The following is a 24,470-nucleotide window of genomic DNA, read 5'->3' on the forward strand; positions in this document are numbered from 1 at the left end:
CCAGGATCCAAGCGAGGTCTCAGAGAGCTCCATAAAGTGTTTTCAAAGCTTAAGTTCAAAGTACATGGACAGTACATGGTACATGGAGAGAAGTATGGTAGACGCCACACCTCCAGGGCATGTTAAACTCCCTGAAGCAATACAGGCACTCACCAGGAAGACCTGGGGGGTGGGGCAGGCCAGGCAAGGCTGAAAGCCTGGTACTTAGGGCATAACAGGTACCTGAAAACAACAGGAGATAAGGGGACGTAGCACTAAAATTAAACTAAATTAATAATCCAAGCTAAACTATTATTTACAATATTTACAGATTCTGTGCAGGAGTAAAGAAGAAGAGAAGAATGGACACAGGAGGTTCCAACCAAACCGTGAGCCATAGGAAAAGAACTGGAGAGGTGAATCATCTGTGCAGCTGAAAGCATGAGGCGGCGCAAAGTGTGGGCATGGACCAACCGACACTGCTTTTGACGAATTTCTGGTCCCAGGCGTGCACACCCACCCACAGTGAATACCCATAGGGACCAGCACTCACAGAAGAATTAATGTTTGTGAAACACTCAGATGCTTTGCAATGAGTACCTTAGGGGAAAAAAACATGAGGAAATCAATAATTCTGTCTTCAGAGGAAGGTTTGAATAAATATGCAGTAAATAGGGCCTAGGGTCATACACTGAACAATGAGGAAAAACAAAATACTGAATAGCTGCTCATTCACTGAGCGCTGTTCACTGAATGAGGCAGGGGTCCTGTGGAAAAAGCAGGATGGGATCATGTAATCAAAAAGTATCATAATGCACATGCAAAAGGAGTGGAATTAAGGTTGCAAGCGCAACTTTAAATTCTGGTATTTCTTAAGTTTTGAGTCTTTGACTTTGCAACCTAATGTTCTTTTAACACAGTTTTTTGTGTATGTAATAATATATACAACCTTCATGAAACTAGAAATGCTCACCTCACTGAATCTTCTCCTCTAAGGGTTGGTTTTGTCAAACTGATACAGGTGAACACTGAGAAGGGTACAGAACAATAATAGGGTGGCCACTCTCTCTCTGCGATAAGGATTGACAGTGAACTTAACTTTTATATTCACGCCCCTGATTCCTAAAACTGCTACTTCCATATCTTCCTGTTTCACCTGTTTCTTTTCTTCATGTATCATTAGGGGCTCTTTGGTGGTTCTCTCTTACCTGCTTCTCAGGCATCCTACCTACTCTCTTTAGTGCTTTTCAACATCCATCTGTAATAATCCCAGTTTCCCTCTCTGGACCAAGTTGGTAGCTAATTTCCAGTAAGTGACAGATCCTGCTGTTTTCACTGAATTATATACCTTTTGCCTAATCATAGTTACTTCTTACCTCTGTTTACCAAGATCTAGCTGACATACACGAAACTATCGATTCATATTGGACTAACCTCTGTATATATAAACAAATTTTGCGTCTAATTAGTATTGTTAACACTTTTAATGGCCTTTATATCCATATCAGGAAGGGACTGAAATGTTCACACTGTTTTGATAAATAGATAGCTGTCACTGGATGCTCCTCAATATTTCTGTGAAGTGTTCTACATTTTTGATATGTTTACCATCTCAGATAACCACCCTCTCCTTCCGCCAACACCCTGCACCAAAAAATGGGAAAAAAGATGGTGGTGAGGAAGGGAAGGAGAAGAATAAGAACATTTTAAGAATCTAGTGGTATTAACAGAAATCTGATCTTAGCTTTAGCTGCTTTTTTAAATTACCTTCACTAATATCTTGATTGTAGACTCCATCTGGTTCAATGTCAGAGGGGATCATAATGTGCCAAGTGGTCATCCTGGCTTCCGCTTCCAGTCCAAATCCATCAACACCACTACAATAAATTTAGAATGAACAGAAGCAGATAGGGTTTAAGAACTGAAGTGGTTAATCTTTCTGTGGTATCATGAAACCGAATCAACGCGTACTGCTACAGGAGCAGAGACATGCTTCTGGTCCCTCTTGTTTTGGGGATATGCAGCCTCACTCTGAGCTGCAGTTTTATGAAGAAGGGCATGGTTTTCTACTAAAGTCACTGGGGAAAGATAGGGTGAAACTTGTACAATTCAAATTGATGACAAGTGTCAAATGGGAAGCATTAGATTTCTGCTGGTATTAATACTCAAGAGACAGATAAAATACAAAGAACCAGGAAAAAAAATTCACCGGAAGAATATGGAAATTCAGGAAATTCAGATTGGTGTTCCTGACCTTTACAACAGAGTGCAAGACACATTATTTGGTCAAGCATTTGCCAGACTGCAGATCATCAGTTATTTATAACGGTTCAGGAAGGTGATACAAAGAAGAGGCTATTTATGCTGCTGGTGTAGAGAGCTGATATAATGCCTGATTGTTTTTAACCAATGTTGTATGCCCAGATGCTAAGGCAATGAGTGCACCAAAAAAATCATTATTTGCAAAATAATTCTAGTTCTTTTCTCTTTGAAACTCACATCCCACTTTGATTATCAACCACACTTATTACAAGTATTTCACTGTTATTGTTTTCTGACATTTGCTGGCAATATCTTGCAGATATTTTACACTATTAAAGCTTAATAAGGCTGATGAACAAGGTATATTCGTGTACCAATACCTTAACATAGCTGTGGGAAAGGAGATGGGCAATACAGTCTGAGGGGTATAATCCTAATTGTAATTTTGTTCAAGATGAACCATTTCAGTTATCTTGAACTTTCCTGGCATCAAACATTATAAACAGAGATCCACAATTTTGCCAGCTGTTTGTGATTCATCAGTAAACAGCCACAGCTTAGAGAGGAAGAAGAAACACTGTACAAGACTGACTCTAGTATGATGAATTTAAGTTTGAGGCACTTACCTCCCCATATGCAGATTAATCAGGCAGTGAGCGAGACAGCAGATGAACTCCTGATCATGGTTCCCGGGTCCCAGAATTAGGTTTCTGTTTACCGTAAGGACCCTTAGAGAATCAAGGAGAGCAACTTGCTGAGGGACAGTTTTGTGTGCCCTTGAGAACTGATACAAGATGGTCCTATTCAGGCAGTGATAAACAGCATCCAGTGATAACCCCTGAGATCTTCTTTTTGACTGATGGAAAGCACAAAACAATTAATATAATGTCAGACAGTGAAATCTCCACACAAACTTATTTCTTCAAATCCGACACTGATTTTTTTCAAAAAACTTTCATTTTACTAAAAGATCTTTGTACTGATTAATTCTTTAGCTCAATCCCAGTATGTATTAATGTCTTGCTTGCCTGGAAATGAGAACTGAACTCATGTTGATAAATGGAGTGATAAGAATTTTGTTTTATGGCAACTTCTGTGGTAACTTATTGAAATGCTGTGTTCTAATTTTTCACAACAAAGGTTCTCAATGAGCTTCAGTGGAAGAGGAGGAGGAAGAGGAATCGTTGGACTCATCTTACTCCAGAAATCCTCTCACAAATTCATAACAGTTTTAAATCTAATTAATCTGAAATCAAGTTCAACTACTCCAGTTATAAAAATGGTTCCCAGCATCAGAGTCTTATCTATACTGCAGCAATGGTTTTAAGCCTGAATAATTGGGAAAATATCCCCAGAATAGACAAGACCTCTCTCTTCATCAGGCACTCAGACACCAGAGAGCTGAATACAGCATACTCAGACAGGTACATGAGTCAAACCCACTATCAAAACATTGTATCATAGCAGAACACTGATCCGCTACATATAAACACCAAAAGGCCATGCTATGAAGGTGCAGACTCAAAAAGGGGAAAAAAAAGAAAAAGGCTGAGGAGAAAAGCCCATATATTTCCAAAGACAGAGCACTAACATGAAAACTTACATTGCCTGCCCCCCCCACTGTTCCTCAGATGTTCTTGTCAATTGCTGGAAATGGCCCACCTTGATTATCACTACAAAAGGCCCCTTCCCCCATCACTCTGGTTACAGTGTGTATGGTAACACCCACTGTTTCATGTTCTCTATGTATATACATCTCCCCACTGTATTTTCGACTGAATGCATCCGATGAAGTGAGCTGTAGCTCACAAAAGCTTATGCTCAAATAAATTTGTTAGTCTCTAAGGTACCACAAGTACTCCTTTTCTTTTTGCGAATACAGACTAAACACGGCTGCTACTCTGAAACATTGCTCTTTTAGTCTCCTCTCCCAGTTTGGCATGAGAATGTCAAAACACTGTGTACGCAAACTTGCAAATCCTTTGGTATGTAACAGCCTAATACATTTCTCTGGAATTTTCATGCACTAGGGGCTTGTAAAATGACACCTAAGATTGTTCAGATCTTCAATAATATAACTACAGAGTCTGACAAATAATTTGTGGATGGCCCAAGATGTTGGGGATGAAAGGGGATATCTTGTCCTGAGTTGTTTCCATTCGTCTAGGCATTTATATCATGTTTATCATCATCACACTGCCAAGGAGAAAGATAAGGTGCTCTGGACAATCTTTTAAAACTACACTAATTAAACAAATATGCTTTCTTTGGGGCTGGGACCCACCCTTTTGTTCTGTGTTTGTAGAGCACTGAGGTGTCCTGGACCATGACGTGCGCTTCTAGGCACTACAGTAATACAACTACTATGAAGAACTGTTACCTGTGAAATTAGCTGAATGATGAAGTCTACAAGAAGCTTGGATTCCTTGTTGAACATGCCCTGCCAAAGCTTATCCACCACACGTTGTGTGAAATAAAACACATTGTTCACCAGCACCTGGTAGCTGCCACCACTTGTAATAGGCAGAGATGCATCTTCACCTAAATTACAAAAGAACATAAAATGATTTAAACAACAACAACAAAACCCCTCTCCAATCACCTATTTGTGTTCAGCATGCCCAATAGCTTCTAAAGACTAATTTCTTTATTCTGCAACATGGTGAAAGTGCTACAGTCATCTGAATGAAATGCTACCTGGAATTGTCAGTCAAACAAAAGGAGGTTAATGTCATATGCAAGATATTTATTGAACTGTAATAGTGACAATGTGAAGTGGGCACTGAAGGCATATTTTTAAGCACAGACCAAAACAAGGAAGGAAGAAAAACAATGCCATACGTGCATATTGAAGGATGTGTTAATATTTGTTGGGTAAGGCTTTATTCCACCAACTGATATCTCTCTAAGAGGACAGAGCAGAGCCACACAAGTACAACTCCCTGTGCTCATGACTGAGTTCATGAAGTTCATAACATGATCTTTTGTATCCGTTATTGGTCTGCTATAAGAGAAGCATCATGGACACCTAGTTTTGTTCACCTTCTGGAGCATGATGGCTAACAAGATCAACACAACATCTATGTCACATCCAAGTCTAAAGCTACTGAAAGGAATCCAGGAAATCTGAGGCCTCCACATAGTTGCCTCACCACAACCTCCCCAATAACATTTTTCCAAAAAAGGAAGTTCAGATAGGAGAATAGTTGATGAGACGGTTCCCATCAAGAGATGGTTCCTTAAGCATGGAGGCCTTCAGTCCATCATTTGAGGATTCCTGCATATTGGTCTCCCAAAGGAAGGCACTAAATCTCCATATATGATGCACCTCTATATTTCTCTCTTACACATACACAGCACCTAGCACTGGAGACCCAAAATTGCTACTGTAATACTAACCACCTCCAAGTTAATTTGATACATCAAGTTTATAATAGGAAGGCATATCTGTATTTTGTCTAATGCCCAATGGTGTATGTATTTACCTGCTAACACGAACACCTATACTTCATTTGCACAGGAACTAACAAACTGTTAAAAAAACACAGAACACCTATGGCCAAAATATGCGCTTGTGTGGGTTTCTTCCTCATGACAGGAATAACAATTTCATGTCTGAGTTCACCAGCAACAAAAAGTTAGAGTGAATTAGCGTTCTCAGCAGGATGTACATCTGCTGACACAGATTCCGAGAAGGAATAAGAATTCAGACACGAATGCATGTAAGGAGCTGGGGATTTTCAGATGGAGTGTGCTATTTACTAGAAACTGTTCTGTAGACTGTAATGTTGATATTGTTCATATTAAACTAGTGCTGAACAAAACCATTTCCTAACAAATAACAGATCTTAGTTTACAACAACAGTCAAAGTCCCCAGTGTGTCTCATGCATTCATATGCTAAGCACGGCCCTTGTCACAGGCTCTGCTAGCAGCTTCCTGTTTCCTTTTGACCAGCTAGTAGCTAGCTCTTATACTGCTGATGAGTGGAGTAGAAGGAAATAAGGATTCCCCTTCCTGCTTCTGCAACCGCATGAGGCTGGCCATAACAGCAGTCCCGACCCTTACGGGAATACAGGGGCAGTGCCTCTAACTGCTTCCCCCCAGGAGCAATTGGGTGCGAGCCAGATGAAGCCATGGCTCTGACCTCCAACCCAAAGGAGATGGTCGGACACCCTGAATGGGGACAAGAGCATGCTACTCCCTTTAAATGGGTTTGGTAAATCACTTCCCCCTCAAAAACAACTGTCAGCCCGAAGGGGTGCTGCTGCTCTGAGTCACAATGCCTTCCAGTGCACGCCCACAACAGTAGGTTTATGCACTGCCCCTTACCATGGGCTTCGTGCACACAGTCCTTTTAAAAAAATCACTGTGTGTGTTTACAAACAGTTGGTATCTTGCTCCCCACTGGCCCTCACCTGGTAAAAACTGAGGATCAATAGGAGTTTTATGCCAACTGTATTTTATTTTTTAATATTGAACTTATTCTGAGGCACTGTAACAAGCTCACAGTGTTTGCCTCAAACTCTCCACCATTACCAGGTGTTCATATTGCTGCGAACCATTAAGTGGGGTTGTGTTCACTCACTGGTACAGTTGACTTGTTACCCCCACGTATACAAGGAAAGTGAGAACATTCCTCATCCAGACAGCTAGAATTTAGAACAGACAAGTCTTGAACAAAGAAATCCTGGGGCAACCAAGCCTGGGGAGAAGGCTTCAGTTGAACTGACGTAACTACAAAGGCAGGCAAACCTGAGGAGAAGGTTTGCTTTGGGGTTTCGTGTACTATTATTTTGGAATTACTCTGTTAATAAATTGGACCCTAGGAGGTATAACTTTTTGGATCCTGCAAATATTTAGTTTTGTTTAAAAAGAGGTAAAGTCCCACCCCTGCATGCTTCTCCATTCTCTCTGGTTCCAAAAGAAGAGACTGTCCCCTATAGATGACTTTACATGCAATAACCATGGAAAAGGGGAGCAACACTTGATTGAAAAGAGGCTGCTGCCATTTTTAATAACAGCCTCCACAAAATCTGCAATTGGTGAGCAGAGGACAGTGAGAAATTTTTTCTTTTCTGACACTCTTAACACTGGACTAGGAGGAAAGGGGAGAACTTCAGTCTCACCCTACAGAGGTGAGAGGAGCTAGAGGAGTTAAGCAGAAAACCCACAGAGGCCTCAGAGATCCAAGTTTGGCCACAGAGGAGGGATCGGGGAATAGGGCAAAGTGAGAATTCCTATGGAGTTCAGCTAATGAGCATGAAGTCAAACTGGGCATCTGAGCAGTGACTTCCCTGGACTCATCTCAGAGCCATCTCACGATCATCTGCCTCTCCTCTGTCAGCCCTCCACACAGCTATCGAGATTACAAGCTTTTCATGGAAAAGGACAGTGTCGTGTTTGCTCAGCACTCTTCACAATGAGGCCCTAATCCCACAAAGTTCTCTTGGTTGTTGCAGTAACGTCAATAAAATAATAAAAGATGGAAAGGAAAGAAAGCCAACTTTTAGCAATCCAAGCCCCAGCAAAAACTAAACCTGGGGGAAGGGCAAGCCCTCTGTTGAGGGGAAGAGGGCATGACTGATGGTGCGGGTCAGGGATGGGATGATAAAATTCAGTCCCATTTTCTCTTGCTTCCTTTCTCGGCCAAATTTTTTTTGGTTCATAATTGTAAAACATGCTTCACATGTATAACAGTCTTTGAACTCCTAACGGTTCAAAGATTGGGCATGATGGAGATTTGCTGTCATGAGTGTAAGAAAAGTAATACATCCCCTTACATATCAAGGGACAAAAAGATACGGAAGATAAGGCGAACCAAATCTTAAGGAAAGGGGGAAGAAGAAATTAAAAACAAAAACAAAACCACCAAAGACTGATGTTGGCTTTGGTAATGGAAAAAGGATGATTTAATTGGGGATTGGTCCTGCTTTGAGCAGGGGGTTGGACTAGATGACCTCCTGAGGTCCCTTCCAACCCCGATACTCTATGATTCTATGATACGTGCATCAATAAATGAAAAGGAAAGAACAAATTACCCAATAAAACATCAGCTGCAAGTAAGTGGTCCATCACACTGTCCAGAATGTAAGTCTGAAACTCTTTCTGCTGTGTCCTTGTTGATCTTTCAGGGGAAGCCTTCAACACAATCAATAGATAGAGTAAGTTGCTTTAAGGAAATAGCCGCAGAACAGAAAATGATACTATATGTTGAACTACGGTTACTCCATGGAAATTTTCACCTTGTTAGGTACATAAAATCTAAGAATGTTATCAATTATTTGTTATAAATAAAAACATCTAATTTTCTGGAACACACATGACTGGGACCTGTCCAGCTTTGGCAAGAGAGACTGGATGATCTTTCCCCCATTTCTGACTTCTAAGCCTCTTGGAGTACATGTGCCCAATTACAACCCTGCCTTAAATTAAAGCCACTGCTACAAAAGTAAGTTTAAGAATGGAGTTCAATCCATGGGTTGCACTGTGTCATTTTATACCGCATAGAGTGTTATTTTTATTTCCATAAGGCAAATTTCTGTTTTGCCAGCCTATTTTCTTTGTAACAGAAACTACTAAAATATTAATAAATAACTTATGATATTTGTAATGGGAAAAACAGACTTATTTCCTTAGCTCACACTGGCATCCACTAGTGCATGGCACATTTAAATTAACTATTTGAATGAATATATCAACCCGAAAGACTTTTTAAAATTTCAATATTAGCTTTGGGATAGCTGCACAAACAGACTTCTGAAGCTCATACAGAGACACCATGAAGGTTATGGAAAGTGACACTGCATCCAAGGCCTCTTTTTCTACCTGCTCTTAAAGAGGCAACAGTTTTATTACAATACATTGCTAATCCTACCTAGCTACTGTTCTCTTACTTCTCTCTCTGTTGGCGTATCCCAGGACTGTAATATCAGTACCCTTTCCCCCCAATGCCACACTGAGCGAGCTCATCAGCTTAAATAATCAATTAGCACCTACATACTGATGAGGTTTTAAATAACCTCTCCATGCTTGACTGAGATTGTACCTCTTTTAAGTTATTTTTAAACTTCAAGGTATTAAACAATGGAGAGCAAAAAACCCCCAAACATTTAAAAACATGAGTACATAAAGTGTCTCTAAACTCCATTGGTGGGTGTTAAATGACAATTTAAAACCATTATATAAATCAACAGAAAACCTGATATTCAACGTTTATTACAACCTCAAAAACCAACTACATACGAAAAAAGTTTCATATGAAATTTACTCTGTAAAAAGAGCAGGAAAATAGCAGTCCTACCTCTAGCAGGAGGTCTATTAGTGGAGTCTGCTTGCTAGCAGGTGTGAGGCAGAGGTTATCGATTATGAGCACACGCATGAAGTCAAACACAAACTTCTTGGCAGGATGGTTGGTTAGGTATGTCTTGGAGCCCACATTGCAGTACTCCGACTGGCTCCTGTTCATGCCAGTGTCGGCTGCAAATGCTCTGAACTCTTCAGCTGGGGATCCAACTTCATCATCAAGATCAGTAACCTATGGAAAAAAAAATCAACATGTTAAAACCCTACAACTTTGCCATTATTTCCTTAACTGCTACTGGTTTTGTTCCATATTATTTTATGTGAGAATTATTTATTTACCCCATAATTCTGTTTCTCTGAAGATACCTTTTTTGAAAGATGGTCATTCCCACGTCTCAGCTGCCCAGTGTGAAACAGGATGAACTCCTCATCTCTCTCGCTCTCTCTTTTGTTTTTAATATATACATACATACATGCTTTTGTGCTAATGAAGGGTACCATGGCAATGGTGAAAGAGTTCCCTGTAGTGTGCTATTACAGCAAAACTATATGAGCAACATAGCAAGATTCCGAAAATGAACTTTAAATTCAATCTAAGAGAGGCATTTCAGTTTAGGAGGATTTCCCCACCCCCACCCCAAATTCATTAATGGGTACAAACTGTCACCTTTTGACAACTGTTGAGATTTACCAAGTGAACAAATTTCTAACTCTAGCGAAGTATCATGCAGATATGGAAAGTGTAATACATATTTGTTACTTAAATGTAAGTTTTGAAAGACTGACAGGCACTGTTTTCACTACTATCCATAGACACTATTGAGGTTTTTTCAAGTTAGCTTAAGATCACAAAGGAGTTGGGAAGAGATATTTTTCTACTATTCCAACATTTCCCCACATTATACGCTAAGTCATTCCTATTACTGTAAACAGCCTTACAGATATTTCATTTCCATCATGCCTTCAGTGGGAAAAAGGTAAGAGAGCTGTAATTTCACAATTAGCAATCTGTTCTCTGTAAAGTAATTTACAAGACATTTATCATTTCATAATTAGCACTCTGCTATATGCAGTATATTTTCAGCTCGTGTTAACTGAACAAATCAGTTAAAGTGAATGAATTTTGAATGCACCTATTTCAAATACAAGTTAAATTTAAAAATGGAAAAGAGAATCTGTACCGAAGACACACTAGTCTGTACATTTCCAACTCTGTGCCTATACCTGGTGTGGAGACATTATGTCAATAGCTGCATCTACTGGAAGTAGTTTGTGAAGCGATATTATTCTCCATTAAACTTCTTCATATCTCTGGTTATATTTTTGTCAACGTTTCAATCAATAACACTGTGTTACAACATGAGCCATAGATAATCACTCTTTTCCTTTCCCTTTTTGCTCTGTAAGTATGATGGTGTGATCTGTAATGTGACATTCAGAGTGACGCAGCCAGCAAGAAGAAAATTCCAGCAAGCGACATGTAAAGAAGGCAACACAAACAACGTAACTCCTGCCTCCTCTTCAGGTTGGAACATAACATCTATTGGTAGTCTACACCGCACACTCCTTACAGCAGCACGTAGAGTATATACACTGCATATCTTCTTTCATGGCTATAAACAGCAGTGTAGACAGCGAGGCACTGTTAGGGAAGTAAAGACATGCCCAAACTCTTCGGGTCTGTACCCCACATAGCTCTCCACACACCCAAGCAGTGCCTCAGCTGTCCACATTGCTATTTTTAGCAATGTAGCGTCCCACTGCCGGGTGGCTTTCCACTACAGGGAAAGGCTTTGGCAGGGAGGAGGCAACAAGGAAAGTCTCCAGCAGCTCCCTCATGCTGGAGTCTTTTCCCACTGCCTCCCCACTGCCAGAGCCTTTCACTGACATGTGTAGCAACGCACCGCGGTGTGGATGCAGCCTGCTTTTCACTATGGCATGTGGCTATATGTACCTACCACCTGCCACTGCCAGTGGTTTGCAGTGTAGTTATAGTCTTTGAGTAACAGAGGAAGGATGGTCTTGTGGTTAAGGCATTGGAGAGGGATTTGGGAGAACTGTGATTGTAGTTTCAGGCTTTACCACATGCTTCTTCTCTGACTTTAGGCAAGTAAATTAAGCTATTTGTGTTACTTTCCCTACCTGTAAAATGGAGGCAATACTACCCCACATTACCCTGAAGGGGTGCTGAAAAGGGTAAATTCATTAAAATCCATGAGGTGCTCAGACAATGCACCAAAGAAAAATATTCAGTAAAATGCATACAACTCCCCCAGAGCAATGGCTTGAAATTTCATAGTGCAGAAACTGACCTCCAATTTAGCGTTAAGATTTTTTTGGTCATTTGTTCATATTTGAAGGCCTGATTAATTTCATCATCTAATTAGACATAAAATATTTTCTTTACATGGTGAAAAATAATACGCTCTTGGTCTAAGAATCTAGGTATAAAGGTCCAGCTCAGATCTCAGATTGGTAACAATTCCTTTAAAAAATGGAGTTCATAAAAGAAATGTCAACAGGACCTCAGAGAAGCAACATGTGATCCTGCTGTAACAACCACTACATACCTACTTCTATCTTATGAAGACGTCTTTAACTTGTAGCCTATTCACCGTGGCTATGCTGTCAATCACTGTAGCTACGCTGTCAACTGGCTTACATTTGAGGGAAATGACAGGCAAGTGAAAACTCAATATCCTGGCTGGAGTGTATTCTATTTTTCAGTTACCTACCATCTCAGAGTAAGGTCGGATGTTGAAAGGAAACACGGTTGCTGCCAATGCACACAGGAACTCTGGGCTCATCCACATGGAAGTCAGGTCTGGAACATTGTGATACAAATATCGAAAGAACTGCATCAAGGTGACTGGATATTCTCGAAGCCAAGAGCCTTCTTCCTCTGACTGCCAAGGCTATGTTGAAAAGAAATTACAAAAAATTATTGTAGATGGCAATAGTTAAAAAAGAACTCTCTTTCTAAAGTAGTGTATTTTCTTAAAGAGCAATAGCTATGTCACAGTGAAGTACAAACACTACTTGTCAACTACTGGTATGTATATGTTATGAGAGAGAGGAAATAACTTTCCCCATATAAATGTAACAATTTCCTAGCTAAGTTAATATTTCATGCCTATTGGCATGCAAAGAATATCATATGATTTTAATGTAATATTAGGACCTAAATCTAAATCTATGCTGCCTACACATACAATTATTCATAGTGGCTTGAGCATGCAATTGCAGTCTCAGAATTGCTATCTGTTGGTGCTGTTGCACACACTGAAAAGAATACCAATACAAGGGGAGTAACATGAACAAAGGCTATCGAACAGGAGATAGAGCAGAAGTCTTAATGTAACCCCTCCCAAATAATATTACACTTCTCAAGGCAATTCAAGATGAGACTCAGTCTCTTGGATGGTGGGAAAAAATACATTTCTTACTGATGAAGAAACCAGAGACTTGGTCTAGGAAGTCTGCTGGGAGATGCTTTCTAAGGGGGAGGGAAAGTGGCAATGCAGATGGAAGAATACTACCATTACCCAAAAGGGATCCAGCAGCTGTTGGAAGGGTACATTCTATGCCAGTAACAGCCTCATCTATGCTGTCAGAAGGATGAGTGGAAAGCTAATAACCTTCTTTACCCACATCCAGCTAAGCAGAATCTGATGGCTCATGCACCACTTAATATGTAACTTGTTTCTTGAATACGGGGCTTTAAGAAGTACTCTACTGCACTGAAAAAATAGCATTTATTATCCAAATAGGGTAAGATATAAAGGGGGGCCTGACAGATTTTACTCTCTTTTCAGAAAAGGCTTATATTACACACTGTAGGCACTGGAGTAATGAAAATATGTCCTCTATACTATATATATTAAATCAAAAGTCTGCAGGATAAACCGCAGAACAGCTAAAGGGGAGCTGTTCTGCAGTTTAAGTAAATTAACGACAAGTTAAGGTCGAAGCCAATGCTGAAAGGATAATAGGTGTCTGTCTAATAAACATTATAAGCCAGCAACCAATATCAAAGCTAAAACCTTCATTACTTCCTCTAAGTCGCACAGCTTGTAATTTCTATTATTCATAATGAACACTCAGTAATGAATCTAGCTTAATCAGAAACTAACTACAATGAAAACAGATGTTTCCAGTTTACTGATTTCTTCTGTTCAATTATACCATTTGTAATGGTTGGGTGAACTCCCTGTCTAGACTTTTTCCACAGTCACAGCTTGTTTATCATTAAGGTTCAGACCCACAGGTCAACAAAAGCGTGCTAGGTATTTTACAGACATGAAATCTTGTATTGAGAACCACCCAGACAGACCTCAGTGCTAGTGCCTAAGTAAAAAGAAAAGGAGCACTTGTGGCACCTTAGAGACTAACCAATTTATTTGAGCATGAGCTTTCGTGAGCTACAGCTCACTTCACTGGATGCATACCGTGGAAACTTCATCGGTATGCATCCGATGAAGTGAGCTGTAGCTCACGAAAGCTCATGCTCAAATAAATTGGTTAGTCTCTAAGGTGCCACAAGTACTCCTTTTCTTTTTGCGAATACAGACTAACACGGCTGTTACTCTGAAAAGAGCCTAAGTAGACATACGAAGGAGAAGATGGATGAAGAAGGAAAACAATTTTAATTTTGTAATTTTATTCTAACCTTTGCTTATTTGCTCTTTTTGTGCATGTTAATTCCTGTCTATTTCACCCCTTTCTCCTCTGGTTTTATCCTTCTCTTCCTATGTAATTATGGCATCTTTGCATTCCATCAAGAACTGCCCCTTCATCTGCCCACCAACTTCCACTGACCACCTCTTTGCTATTATGTCAAGAGGAACAAAATGAGATCTGTCCCACAAAACATGTTAAAAGTTAGTCGACTGTTGCTGGACCTGGAGAATTATGTTCTCCCAGCCTAGGAGTCTCTTCTTGCAGCTCTTGTGGCCAGAATCCCTGGTGGACTAGCAGGGTAACGTGTATCCATTTAAACAATTCTCTCTAAAACGTAGATTGAATAATTTCTGCAAAAGTTAAAGAACTATTGCATGGGAGATCGTTTGAACAGATACACACACCATGCCAAAGTAAATATGGGAAGTCAAACTCTCTTTTGAAGAGTTTAGAATCAGCATTTAAAAAAAAATACAATACATTTCCTGGCACCCAGTGGATTTCCTCCAGCAGGAAAGCTATTAATAGTCAGTGGACTTGACTTGTCTGTATGTGGATGCTTCTTCATGCACAAATCTTTAACTCACATAGCTCCAAGCAGATGGGCACTGAAGTCTTAAATATTCCCCAATGATGTAAATCAGAAAAGAAATTTCCTAATCTCTGCCAAAGGCACTTTATCAGCTCCACTTTTTGGTTAAGTACAAAAAAAAATCCAATTTTTAATGTGCGTGAGTGAAAGTACTATTAATCTTACACCCACTAGCACAAATGAATGAATTGTAGGCCAAGGACAATTTTAGATGCATAACAGAAGGTCAACTATGAGCAGGCTTAGTAGGATTCGATTTAAATCATTAGTCATCGGTAAACATCGATTTCTCATGACACACAAATTGACGGCTGCGTAGGGAGCCCTCTGAAGTGCTGCTGTCATGGCCCCACTCACTCACTCACAGCCAGAAGTATGGAGGCCATCCTCGGGGAGGAAATGTTCAGTAGCAGGCTGGCCTCCCCCATGGCCAGGGATCCATTCTCCTCCTTGAGGCCCTGCCTGAAGTTCTCTGTTCTGCCCCACCAGGTCCGCAGCCTTCCCCACACCTTGCACTCTGCAGCTCCAGTGTCATGACCATGCTCATTGACTCATCGGCTTGGAGTATAGCCATCCCTGGACAGGAGCTGTTCAGCAGCAGGGTGGCCTCTCTTGCAGCTCAGAGCTCATCCTCTTCCTTGGTGCCCTAGGGGTTCATTGCTCCACCGGGCCATGACCACAGGCCCTTCCTGCACCTTGTGTGTGGGTTTTTCAGGCCCCTGGAGCCCTGTTGTCAGTGCTGGGAGCCCACTGCAACCCCTGTCATCTCCCCTAACCCCAATCCCAACCCCCTTAATTTCCTACAAATGTGAAAATTAAATGTGAAAATTAAAATAGTTAAAAATTTTAAAAGATGCTTAAAAATAAAAATTGATAGTCAAATAAAAAAAACAAACAAAAAAACCCCAAAACACAACAAACCTCTGCCAACCCAAACTAAGAGACAGATTTATAATTTTGGTTTGCATCATTGTTCAATGAAAAACTAACCTTTCTAATCTGTCTTTTGCATTTAGGAGGTCTGTACGGACGGGCCCCAACAGGACTCTATACTTACTGAATTCAGCATGCTCCTGAGCATTCCCAATAATAAAAAGGCAGCTTCTGTGCAAACATTGTTGATTGAAGACACCACAGTGCCACTGGAGGCAGGAACTCCGAATATAAATGTCCAGATAGAATCTAAATCAAACTATTGGAGGTGAGAGGGAAGAAAGAAAGAGAAAAGCTAAAATTAACCTTTGTTCCTATGCAATTTGATTGATTTTCTGCTTTTCTCTATTACCAGTGATTTGTTCACTTATTTTGACATGATATATCTACCTAAGTACCCTAAACCATGTTCTCTCCAAGCTTCAGCCCCAAAGAACTGCATGAAAAGATGATGGAATTGTTTGAAAATCATCACAAGGAATTGTCTGAAAATCCCTCTCTCCAATGAACTGATAGATTCATAGATATTTAAGTCAGAAGGGACCATTAGGATCATCTAATCTGACCTCCTGCACAATGCAGGCCACAGAATTTCACCCACCACTCCAAAACCATGTTATCCCGTCATACCATCTCCTCCATAAACTTATCGAGTTTAATCTTAAAGCCAGATAGATCTTTTGCCCCCACTGCTTCCCTTGGAAGGCTGTTCCAAAACTTCACTCCTCTGATGGTTAAAAACCTTTGTCTAATTTCTAGTCTAAATTTCCTAGTGGTCAGTTTATATCCATTTGTTCTTGTGTCCACATTGGTACTGAGCTTAAATAATTGCTCTCCCTCTCCGGTATTTATCCCTCTGATATATTTATAGAGAGCAATCATATCTCCCCTCAACCTTCTTTTAGTTAGGCTAAACAAGCCAAGCTCCGAGTCTCCTTTCATAAGACAAGTTTTCCATTCCTCGGATCATCCTAGTAGCCCTTCTCTGTACCTGTTCCAGTTTGAATTCATCCTTCTTAAACATGGGAGACCAGAACTGTACACAGTATTCCAGGTGAGGTCTCACCAGTGCCTTGTATAACGGTACTAAAACCTCCTTATCCCTACTGGAAATACCTCTCCTGATGCATCCCAAGACCACATTAGCTTTTTTCACAGCCATATCACATTGGCGGCTCATAGTCATCCTATCATCAACCAATACTCCAAGGTCCTTTTCCTCCTCCGTTACTTCTAATTGATGCGTCCCTAGCTTATAACTAAAATTCTTGTTATTAATCCCTAAATGCATGACCTTACACTTCTCACTATTAAATTTCATCCTATTACTATTACTCCAGTTTACAAGGTCATCCAGATCCTCCTGTAGGGTATCCCTATCCTCCTCTGAATTGACAATACCTTCCAGCTTTGCATCATCCGCAAACTTTATTAGCACACGCCCACTTTTTGTGCCAAGGTCAGTAATAAAAAGATTAAATAAGATTGGTCCCAAAACCGATCCTTGAGGAACTCCACTGGTAACCTCCCTCCAGCCTGACAGTTCACCTTTCAGTAGGACCCGTTGTAGTCTCCCCTTTAACCAATTCCTTATCCACCTTTCAATTTTCCTATTGATCCCCATCTTATCCAATTTAACTAATAATTCCCCATGTGGCACGGTATCAAACGCCTTACTACAATCTAGGTAAATTAGATCCACTGCGTTTCCTTTGTCTAAAAAAATCTGTTACTTTCTCAAAAAAGGAGATCAGGTTGGTTTGGCACGATCTACCTTTTGTAAAACCATGTTGTATTTTGTCCCATTTACCATTGACTTCAATGTCCTTAACTACCTTCTCCTTCAAAATTTTTTCTAAGACCTTGCATACTACAGATGTCAAACTAACAGGCCTATAATTACCCAGATCACTTTTTTTTCCCTTTCTTAAAAATAGGAACTATGTTAGCAATTCTCCAATCATACGGTACAACCCCTGAGTTTACAGATTCATTAAAAATTCTTGCTAATGGGCTTGCAATTTCATGTGCCAATTCCTTTAATATTCTTGGATGAAGATTATCTGGGCCCCCCGATTTAGTCCCATTAAGCTGTTTGAGTTTTGCTTCTACCTCAAATATGGTAACGTCTACCTCCATATCCTCATTCCCATTTGTCATGCTACCATTATCCCTAAGATCCTCTTTAGTCTTATTAAAGACTGAGGCAAAGTATTTGTTTAGGTATTGGGCCATGCCTAGATTATCCTTGAGCTCCACTCCTTCCCCAGTGTTTAGCGGTCCCATTTCTTCTTTCTTTGTTTTCTTCTTATTTATATGACTATAGAACCTTTTACTATTGGTTTTAATTCCCTTTGCAAGGTCCAACTCTATTTGACTTTTAGCCTGTCTCACATGTCCTGACCTCAATAAGGTAGCTTTCCTTGCTGATCCCTCCCTTCTTCCACTCCCTATATGCTTTCTGCTTTTTCTTAATCACCTCTTTGAGATGCTTGCTCATCCAGCTTGGTCTACAACTCCTGCCTATGAATTTTTTCCCCTTACTTGGGATGCAGGCTTCCGATAGCTTCTGCAGCTTTCATTTAAAATAATCCCAGGCCTCCTCTACCTTTAGATCCATAAATTCTTCAGTCCAATCCACTTCCCTAACTAATTTCCTTAATTTTTGAAAGTCAGCCCTTTTGAAGTCAAAAACCCTAGCTGCAGATTTATTTTTATTAATCCTTCCGTTCAATTTGAACTGAATTAGCTCATGATCACTTGAGCCAAGATTATCCCCTACAACCATTTCTTCTATGAGGTCCTCACTACTCACCAAAACCAAATCTAAAATGGCATCCCCTCTAGTCGGTTCAGCAACTACTTGCTGAAGGAATCCATCAGCTATCGCATCTAGGAAAATCTGAGCCCTATTATTATTACTAGTACTCGTCCTCCAGTCTATATCTGGGAAGTTAAAGTCTCCCATGATCACACAGTTTCCATTAGTATTTACTTTATTAAAAACATTAAAAAGGGCTCTATCCATATCCAAATTAGATCCCGGCGGTCTATAGCACACCCCAAGCACTATCCCAGGGGAGGCTCTAATAGTTTTCTTCCCCAATTTAATATTTGCCCAGTCAGACTCAGTCATATCCATTTCATCGCTTCTTATTTCTTTACATTCTATCTCATCATTGATATACAGTGCTACTCCACCACCTTTACCTTTATTTCGGTCTTTCCTAAACAGCACATGCCCTTCAATACCTGTAGTCCAGTCATGACGACTATTCCACCATGTTTCTGTTATCCCTAGAATATCTGGTTTCACTTCCTGCACCAGTAACTCTAGTTCCTCCATTTTGTTACCGAGGCTCCTTGTATTAGTGTACAAACATCTTAATTTTTGCTGTTTGGCCTCGCTCACATTCTGTACCCTATTAGGCACGGCCATTCTACAGCCAGTATACCCTATTAGACTGGTATCTACACTGCCCTTCCTCCTACCCACGGCTGTATCCACTCTTACTTCATTTTCTTTCCTCTCAATGCTAAATTCTGGCGTGGAGATTACCTGGACATCTCCCAACCATCTCCCCCTAATTCCTAGTTTAAAGCTCTCTTAATCAGTTGTGCCAGCCTCCATCCTAGAAGTCTATTTCCTTCCCTACTCAGATGAAGTCCATCCCGAGAGAACTGACCTCTATCCATGAATGCCTCCCAGTGGCCATACATCCCAAAGCCCTCCTTATAGCACCACTGCCTAAGCCATTTGTTGATAGTCATAATCTTGTCAGACCTTTGTTGCCCTTCTCTAGGAACAGGCAGAATCCCACTAAAGATCACCTGAGCCTCAATTTCCTTAAGCGTCTTCCCCAGCCTTGCATAATCTCCCTTAATGCTTTCCAGCGAGAATCTAGCCGTATCATTTGTTCCCACATGAAGGATAATTAGGGGATTCTTTCCCACTCCCTTTAGAATCCTTTTCAACCTCAGGTCTACATCCCGTATCTTAGGACCTGGAAGACAGCACACCCTCCTATTCTCTGGATCAGCTCTGGTTACAGGCCTATCTATTCCTCTCAGTAAAGAGTCCCCAATCACATAGACCTGTCTTTTCCTAGTGACGGTGCTATTCTCCAGTCTATCCCCTGTTCCCTCTGGCTGCAAGTTCTTTCCATTCCTATTCTCCCTTGTAATCCTCTTTAACCCATCCTGTATCCTCCTGGGGCTCATATTTGGTGTAATCTCCATTAACTCTTCCCCTTTTCCTATAGGACAAGCTGCTCTTCTCTTCTTCCTTGCCCTTCCACCTTCAGTGACTACCTGTTGAGCCCCTTCTTCATTTTCCAACTCTGCAAACCTATTCCTGAGCTCTATTTCTCCTTCACTAGCCAGTCTTTTCCTCTGCCTGGTTCTTTTAGTCACATGCTTCCACTGACCACTTTCCTCACCCAGTCTCCCCCCAGAATTCCCCAGTCCTGCTTCCATCTGCAAGTCTGAGCTTTTCCCTTCAGATACCTCATGTTTTCGCTCCATAATCTGCTCAAACCCCTTCCTAAACTCAACCAGACTTTCCACCTGCATCTCCAAACCTCGGATCTTTTCCTCCATCAGCTCTATCAGACGGCATTTCATACAGACAAAACTCTTACCAGGTGCCCCCTCCAGGATCATGTACATACCACAGCTTCCACATCCAATCATCTTCATTGTGTCTTCCGCTACATGGGTCACTCCCACTGCTACCTCTGTATCTGTCATTGCCTTCCCACCTAAATCCTGTTAATCTGGGAAATAGAAACCACACCAGAACACCACCACCCACAGCAAAACACAAGCACCACAAGACAAAGTCCCACTCAAACTCCCCTATTTACAGCTCTGTTTGCTAGCTCCTCTGCCGCTGCAGCTGTCTGTGCCGCTGCCTGACTGGCTGCTACCTTTTAGGACCCCTAGTCAGAGAAGCCCTGCCCCCTAGTCAGGGCTCAGCTTCTCTCCCAACACGAAGCCCCTACAAGCCTCTACACATACAAATACTACCAATACAAAACCAAACACAAATACCTTCTCCTCCAACAGAACTCCCACTCAAACTCCCCTGTTTAGCTCCATTTGCTAGCTCCTGTGAATTAAACATCTCTTTTTCTCAGTCTTTCACAACTCTGCTCCAAATCTCAAGCAAACCTGTCAACAGAATGCTGTACTAATGCTGTCACCTCAACTTACTTGATCAGTTTTCAGAACAAAATCCACAATATGCCGCATATTTAAAAAATAAACACATTTTTCCATCAAGTTTCAGAGAATGCTATTACAACACAAAACAAAAAAAACCATAATTAAACAGAAGACCAGCAAAAAACGATAAGGTTTTTAAAAACAAACACTGATCAAACTCTGATTTTAAATTGCAATTAAAAAAAAATTGATTGTGCCACCTTCAATTTAACGCTGTTGTACTCCTTTAACTAAATTCAAATTCATTTAAAGGAATTTTAGGGATTTACCTCAATATAGCATACAGCATTACTGACTAGGGCTATAATGCATTAATGATTATGCAAATCCAGATGTTCAAAAGAACATCTTTATCTACAGCTACTACTCAAATTTTTGTTTTCTATTTCCTGCTTGTAAAGGGATGTAGGTGCTAACTGAGTCCATTCTAAAGTGCAGTTTATCAGTTTAAAGTAGGAACTTTCCCTAAGGACCACAGAAACCTAATCATCCTAGGGTTTGGTTTTTTTTTTTGAAATACACGAATCCCTGACATGCATATACTGTACCAAAGAATTTGAAGAGCAACTAGCAAAAGACACAAAAAATAATTTTTTTCTAGGTACATCAGAAGCAGGAAGCCTACCAAACCATCAGTGGGGCCACTGGACAATGAAGGTGCTAAAGGAATGCTCAAGGAAAAAAAGGAGAAGCTAAATGAATTCTCTGCATCAGTCTTCACTGCTGAGGATGTGAGGGAGATTCCCACAACTGAGTCATTCTTTTTAGGGTGACAAATCTGAGGAACTATCCCAGATCGAGGCATCAGTAGGGGAGGTTTTGAAACAAACTGAGAAATTAAACAATAAGTCACCAGGACCAGGTGGTATTCACCCAAGAGTTCTGAAGGAATTCAAATATGAAACTGTCAAACTACTAACTGTGGCATGTAACCTATTGCTTAAATTAGCCTCTGTACCAGAAGATTAGCAGATAGTTAATGCAACGCCAATTTTTAAAAAAGGCTCCAGAGGCAATCACAGGCTGGTAACCCTAACTTCAGTAGCAGGCAAATTGGCTGAAAGTATAGTAAAGAAGAGAATCATCAGAAACATAGGTGAGCACAATATTTTGGGGAAGAGTCAACATGGCTTTTGTAAAGGGAAATCATGGCTCACCAATTTATTAGAGTTCTTTGAGGGGGGTACTTGGACTTTCAGAAAGCCTTTACAAGATCCCTCACCAAAGGCTCTTAAGAAAAGTAAGCAGTCATGGGATAAGAGGGAAGGTCCTCTCATGGACCAGTAATAACTTAAAAGATAGAAACCAAAGGAGAAATGATTGGTTAGTTTTCACAATGGCGAGAGGTAAGTAGCAGGGTGCCCCAAGAATCTGTACTGAGACCAGAGCTGTTCGACATATTCATAAATGATCTTCAAAAAGGGGTGAACAGTGAAGTGACAAAGTTTGCCAACGATACAAAATCACTAAAGATAGCTAAGTCCAAAGCTGACTGTGAAGAGTTACAAAGGGATCTCACAAAACTGGTGACTGGATAACAAAATAATAAATAATAAAATGTGCAGTGCTGGTTCCCCTATCTCTAAAAAGATATATTAGAACTGGAAAAAGTACAGACACATGCAACAAAAATGACTAGGGGTGTGGAACAGTTCCATGTGAGGAGAGATTAAGAAGACTGGGACTGTTCAGCTTGGAAAAGAGATGACTGAGGGGGGATAAGATAGAGGTCTTATCATAAAACTATGACTGATGTGGAGAAAGTGAATAAGGAAGTGTTATTTATCCCTTCACATAACACAAGAACCAGGGATCACACAATGAAATTAATAGGCAGCAGGTTTAAAACAAACGAACAAAAAAAGTACTTCACACAACACAGTCAACCTGTGGAACTCATTGCCAGGGGATGTTGTGAAGAGCAAAAGTGTAACTGGGTTTTCTACATAAAGTTAGATGCCATTTTAGAAATAAGATTTTAATTTTTTTTTAACCTTTTCCTACTAAAAACCCAACACTGTATGTAACCCTAGGAAAACACTTATTTCTAGAAATAAAGCAATGGTTTCTGAACAGAGTTTCCAAAGCCACAGTCAATGACATCATCCCTTTGACCCCATTCCCACAATTGTATTTTTGCAGGCAGGCCCTTAGTGCCACCATAGAGCTGAGGACTCCATACAGGCACCAGGGTCAGTCCATACGGATCTGAACACAGAATCTGGGACTCAAGTTGCTATTTCTTACAAAATTCCCCCCAATATTGTTTCTTTTACAAGAAATCTATTCAGTACATAATAGCAGCAGTTTTTGTCATCTGTCAGAGCATTTCATCAGAATTTGAATCCCAAACGTCTGAATATAAAGTTGATAAATTGACCACAGAATCAATTTAGGGGCAATTAATCCATTATTCTCTTTGGTGTTACACAGAATTATATTGATATCTTTCTCGATAATCCCTACCTGGCAACCCTGATTACATCGGCTGCTGCTGACAGGTGCACTGACCTGCAGATTTTCAGGCAGCTCAGTGACTGGCTGCTGCAGGAAAAGTGCCATGAGGAGGAAATAGAGTGCAGGTACATTAGTATGCTTAGGGAGAAATGACTGAAGAACCGGAAAGCCCGGAAAATGACAAGCATCCCGGTTAATTTCCCTGACAGTTGATCTGCCGCCAGCACTCCTGCCAACATTGAATCCTAAGAAAAAGGGACATAAAAAAGCCAGAAGTGTTAACATGCAAATTATCACTTTTTACTAAATTATTCAAGCACAGAAGGGAGCACTTTAGAAATGAGCAATAGTAACAATCAATTTATACATACACACCACATTCATATTAACACCAACTTATGTTTTTCAATTATTAAATCAATGTCAAAAACTTAGTCATAAAATCCTCACAGCATCAGGCGGATGTTATAGTACAAGTTTCTCAGTAAACACAGGAATTGTAACGCTACTTCAGATAAATGGTCCACCTAGGGTCTGAGAACAGCCAGGAATGACTCTTCAGAGGAAGGTTTAAAACTCCTATAAAGGATACCAAATAATTACATTCCAGTGGCAAGAGGGAGGAAAGTTTCATCGTAACCCCAAGTAGTTGGTTTAATGTTGCAAAGCGTGAGTCTGACTGCCAGTGTGAGTGAATGCAATTTAAAGCATTTTTCCAGATATTTTATATATGACTAGTTTTAATTTTTACTAATTAAATCAACTTGGCACGAAGGATTAAAATACTCTTAATTTATCTTTATTTCCTACCAGAAAATGGAGCCAGAGTTAAGTAAAAGCTACCAGAAGCCACAAGAGCCAATTTACATTGCACCTTTAATACCAGTTCCTCCCAGCTCCAAAAAACGTTCAGTGATTGGGAAAAGTGCTGAATGGACAGCACTGGTAAATGTACTCTGAAGAAGGGTACAAGTACAGCAAACAACAGTGAGATGCTAGTTCAGTCTCCAGGACTACTCAGATACTTGGCCTTTCTG

The 24,470-nt window shown here is 40.4% G+C and overlaps 1 protein-coding gene across 9 annotated transcripts in view; it reads right to left on the reverse strand.

Moving 5' to 3' along the window:
- WDFY3 (WD repeat and FYVE domain containing 3) overlaps positions 1-24,470 on the reverse strand; it is a 262,135-nt gene that overhangs the window by 60,806 nt on the left and 176,859 nt on the right. For 8 of the 9 annotated variants that reach the window (XM_073340560.2, XM_073340559.2, XM_073340566.2 and 5 more), the window contains 8 exons: positions 23,443-23,678; positions 15,875-16,009; positions 12,281-12,460; positions 9,544-9,777; positions 8,282-8,381; positions 4,622-4,782; positions 2,868-3,097; positions 1,747-1,856 (listed from right to left, as the gene is read on the reverse strand). In XM_073340560.2, the coding sequence (XP_073196661.2) occupies positions 1,747-1,856; positions 2,868-3,097; positions 4,622-4,782; positions 8,282-8,381; positions 9,544-9,777; positions 12,281-12,460; positions 15,875-16,009; positions 23,443-23,678 (1,386 nt within the window). The remainder of the gene's footprint in view (positions 1-1,746; positions 1,857-2,867; positions 3,098-4,621; positions 4,783-8,281; positions 8,382-9,543; positions 9,778-12,280; positions 12,461-15,874; positions 16,010-23,442; positions 23,679-24,470) is intronic. The other variant, XM_073340563.2, reaches the window with a different exon arrangement.

The sequence above is a fragment of the Lepidochelys kempii genome, chromosome 4, assembly GCF_965140285.1.
Source record: "Lepidochelys kempii isolate rLepKem1 chromosome 4, rLepKem1.hap1, whole genome shotgun sequence".
NCBI lineage: Eukaryota > Metazoa > Chordata > Testudines > Cheloniidae > Lepidochelys > Lepidochelys kempii.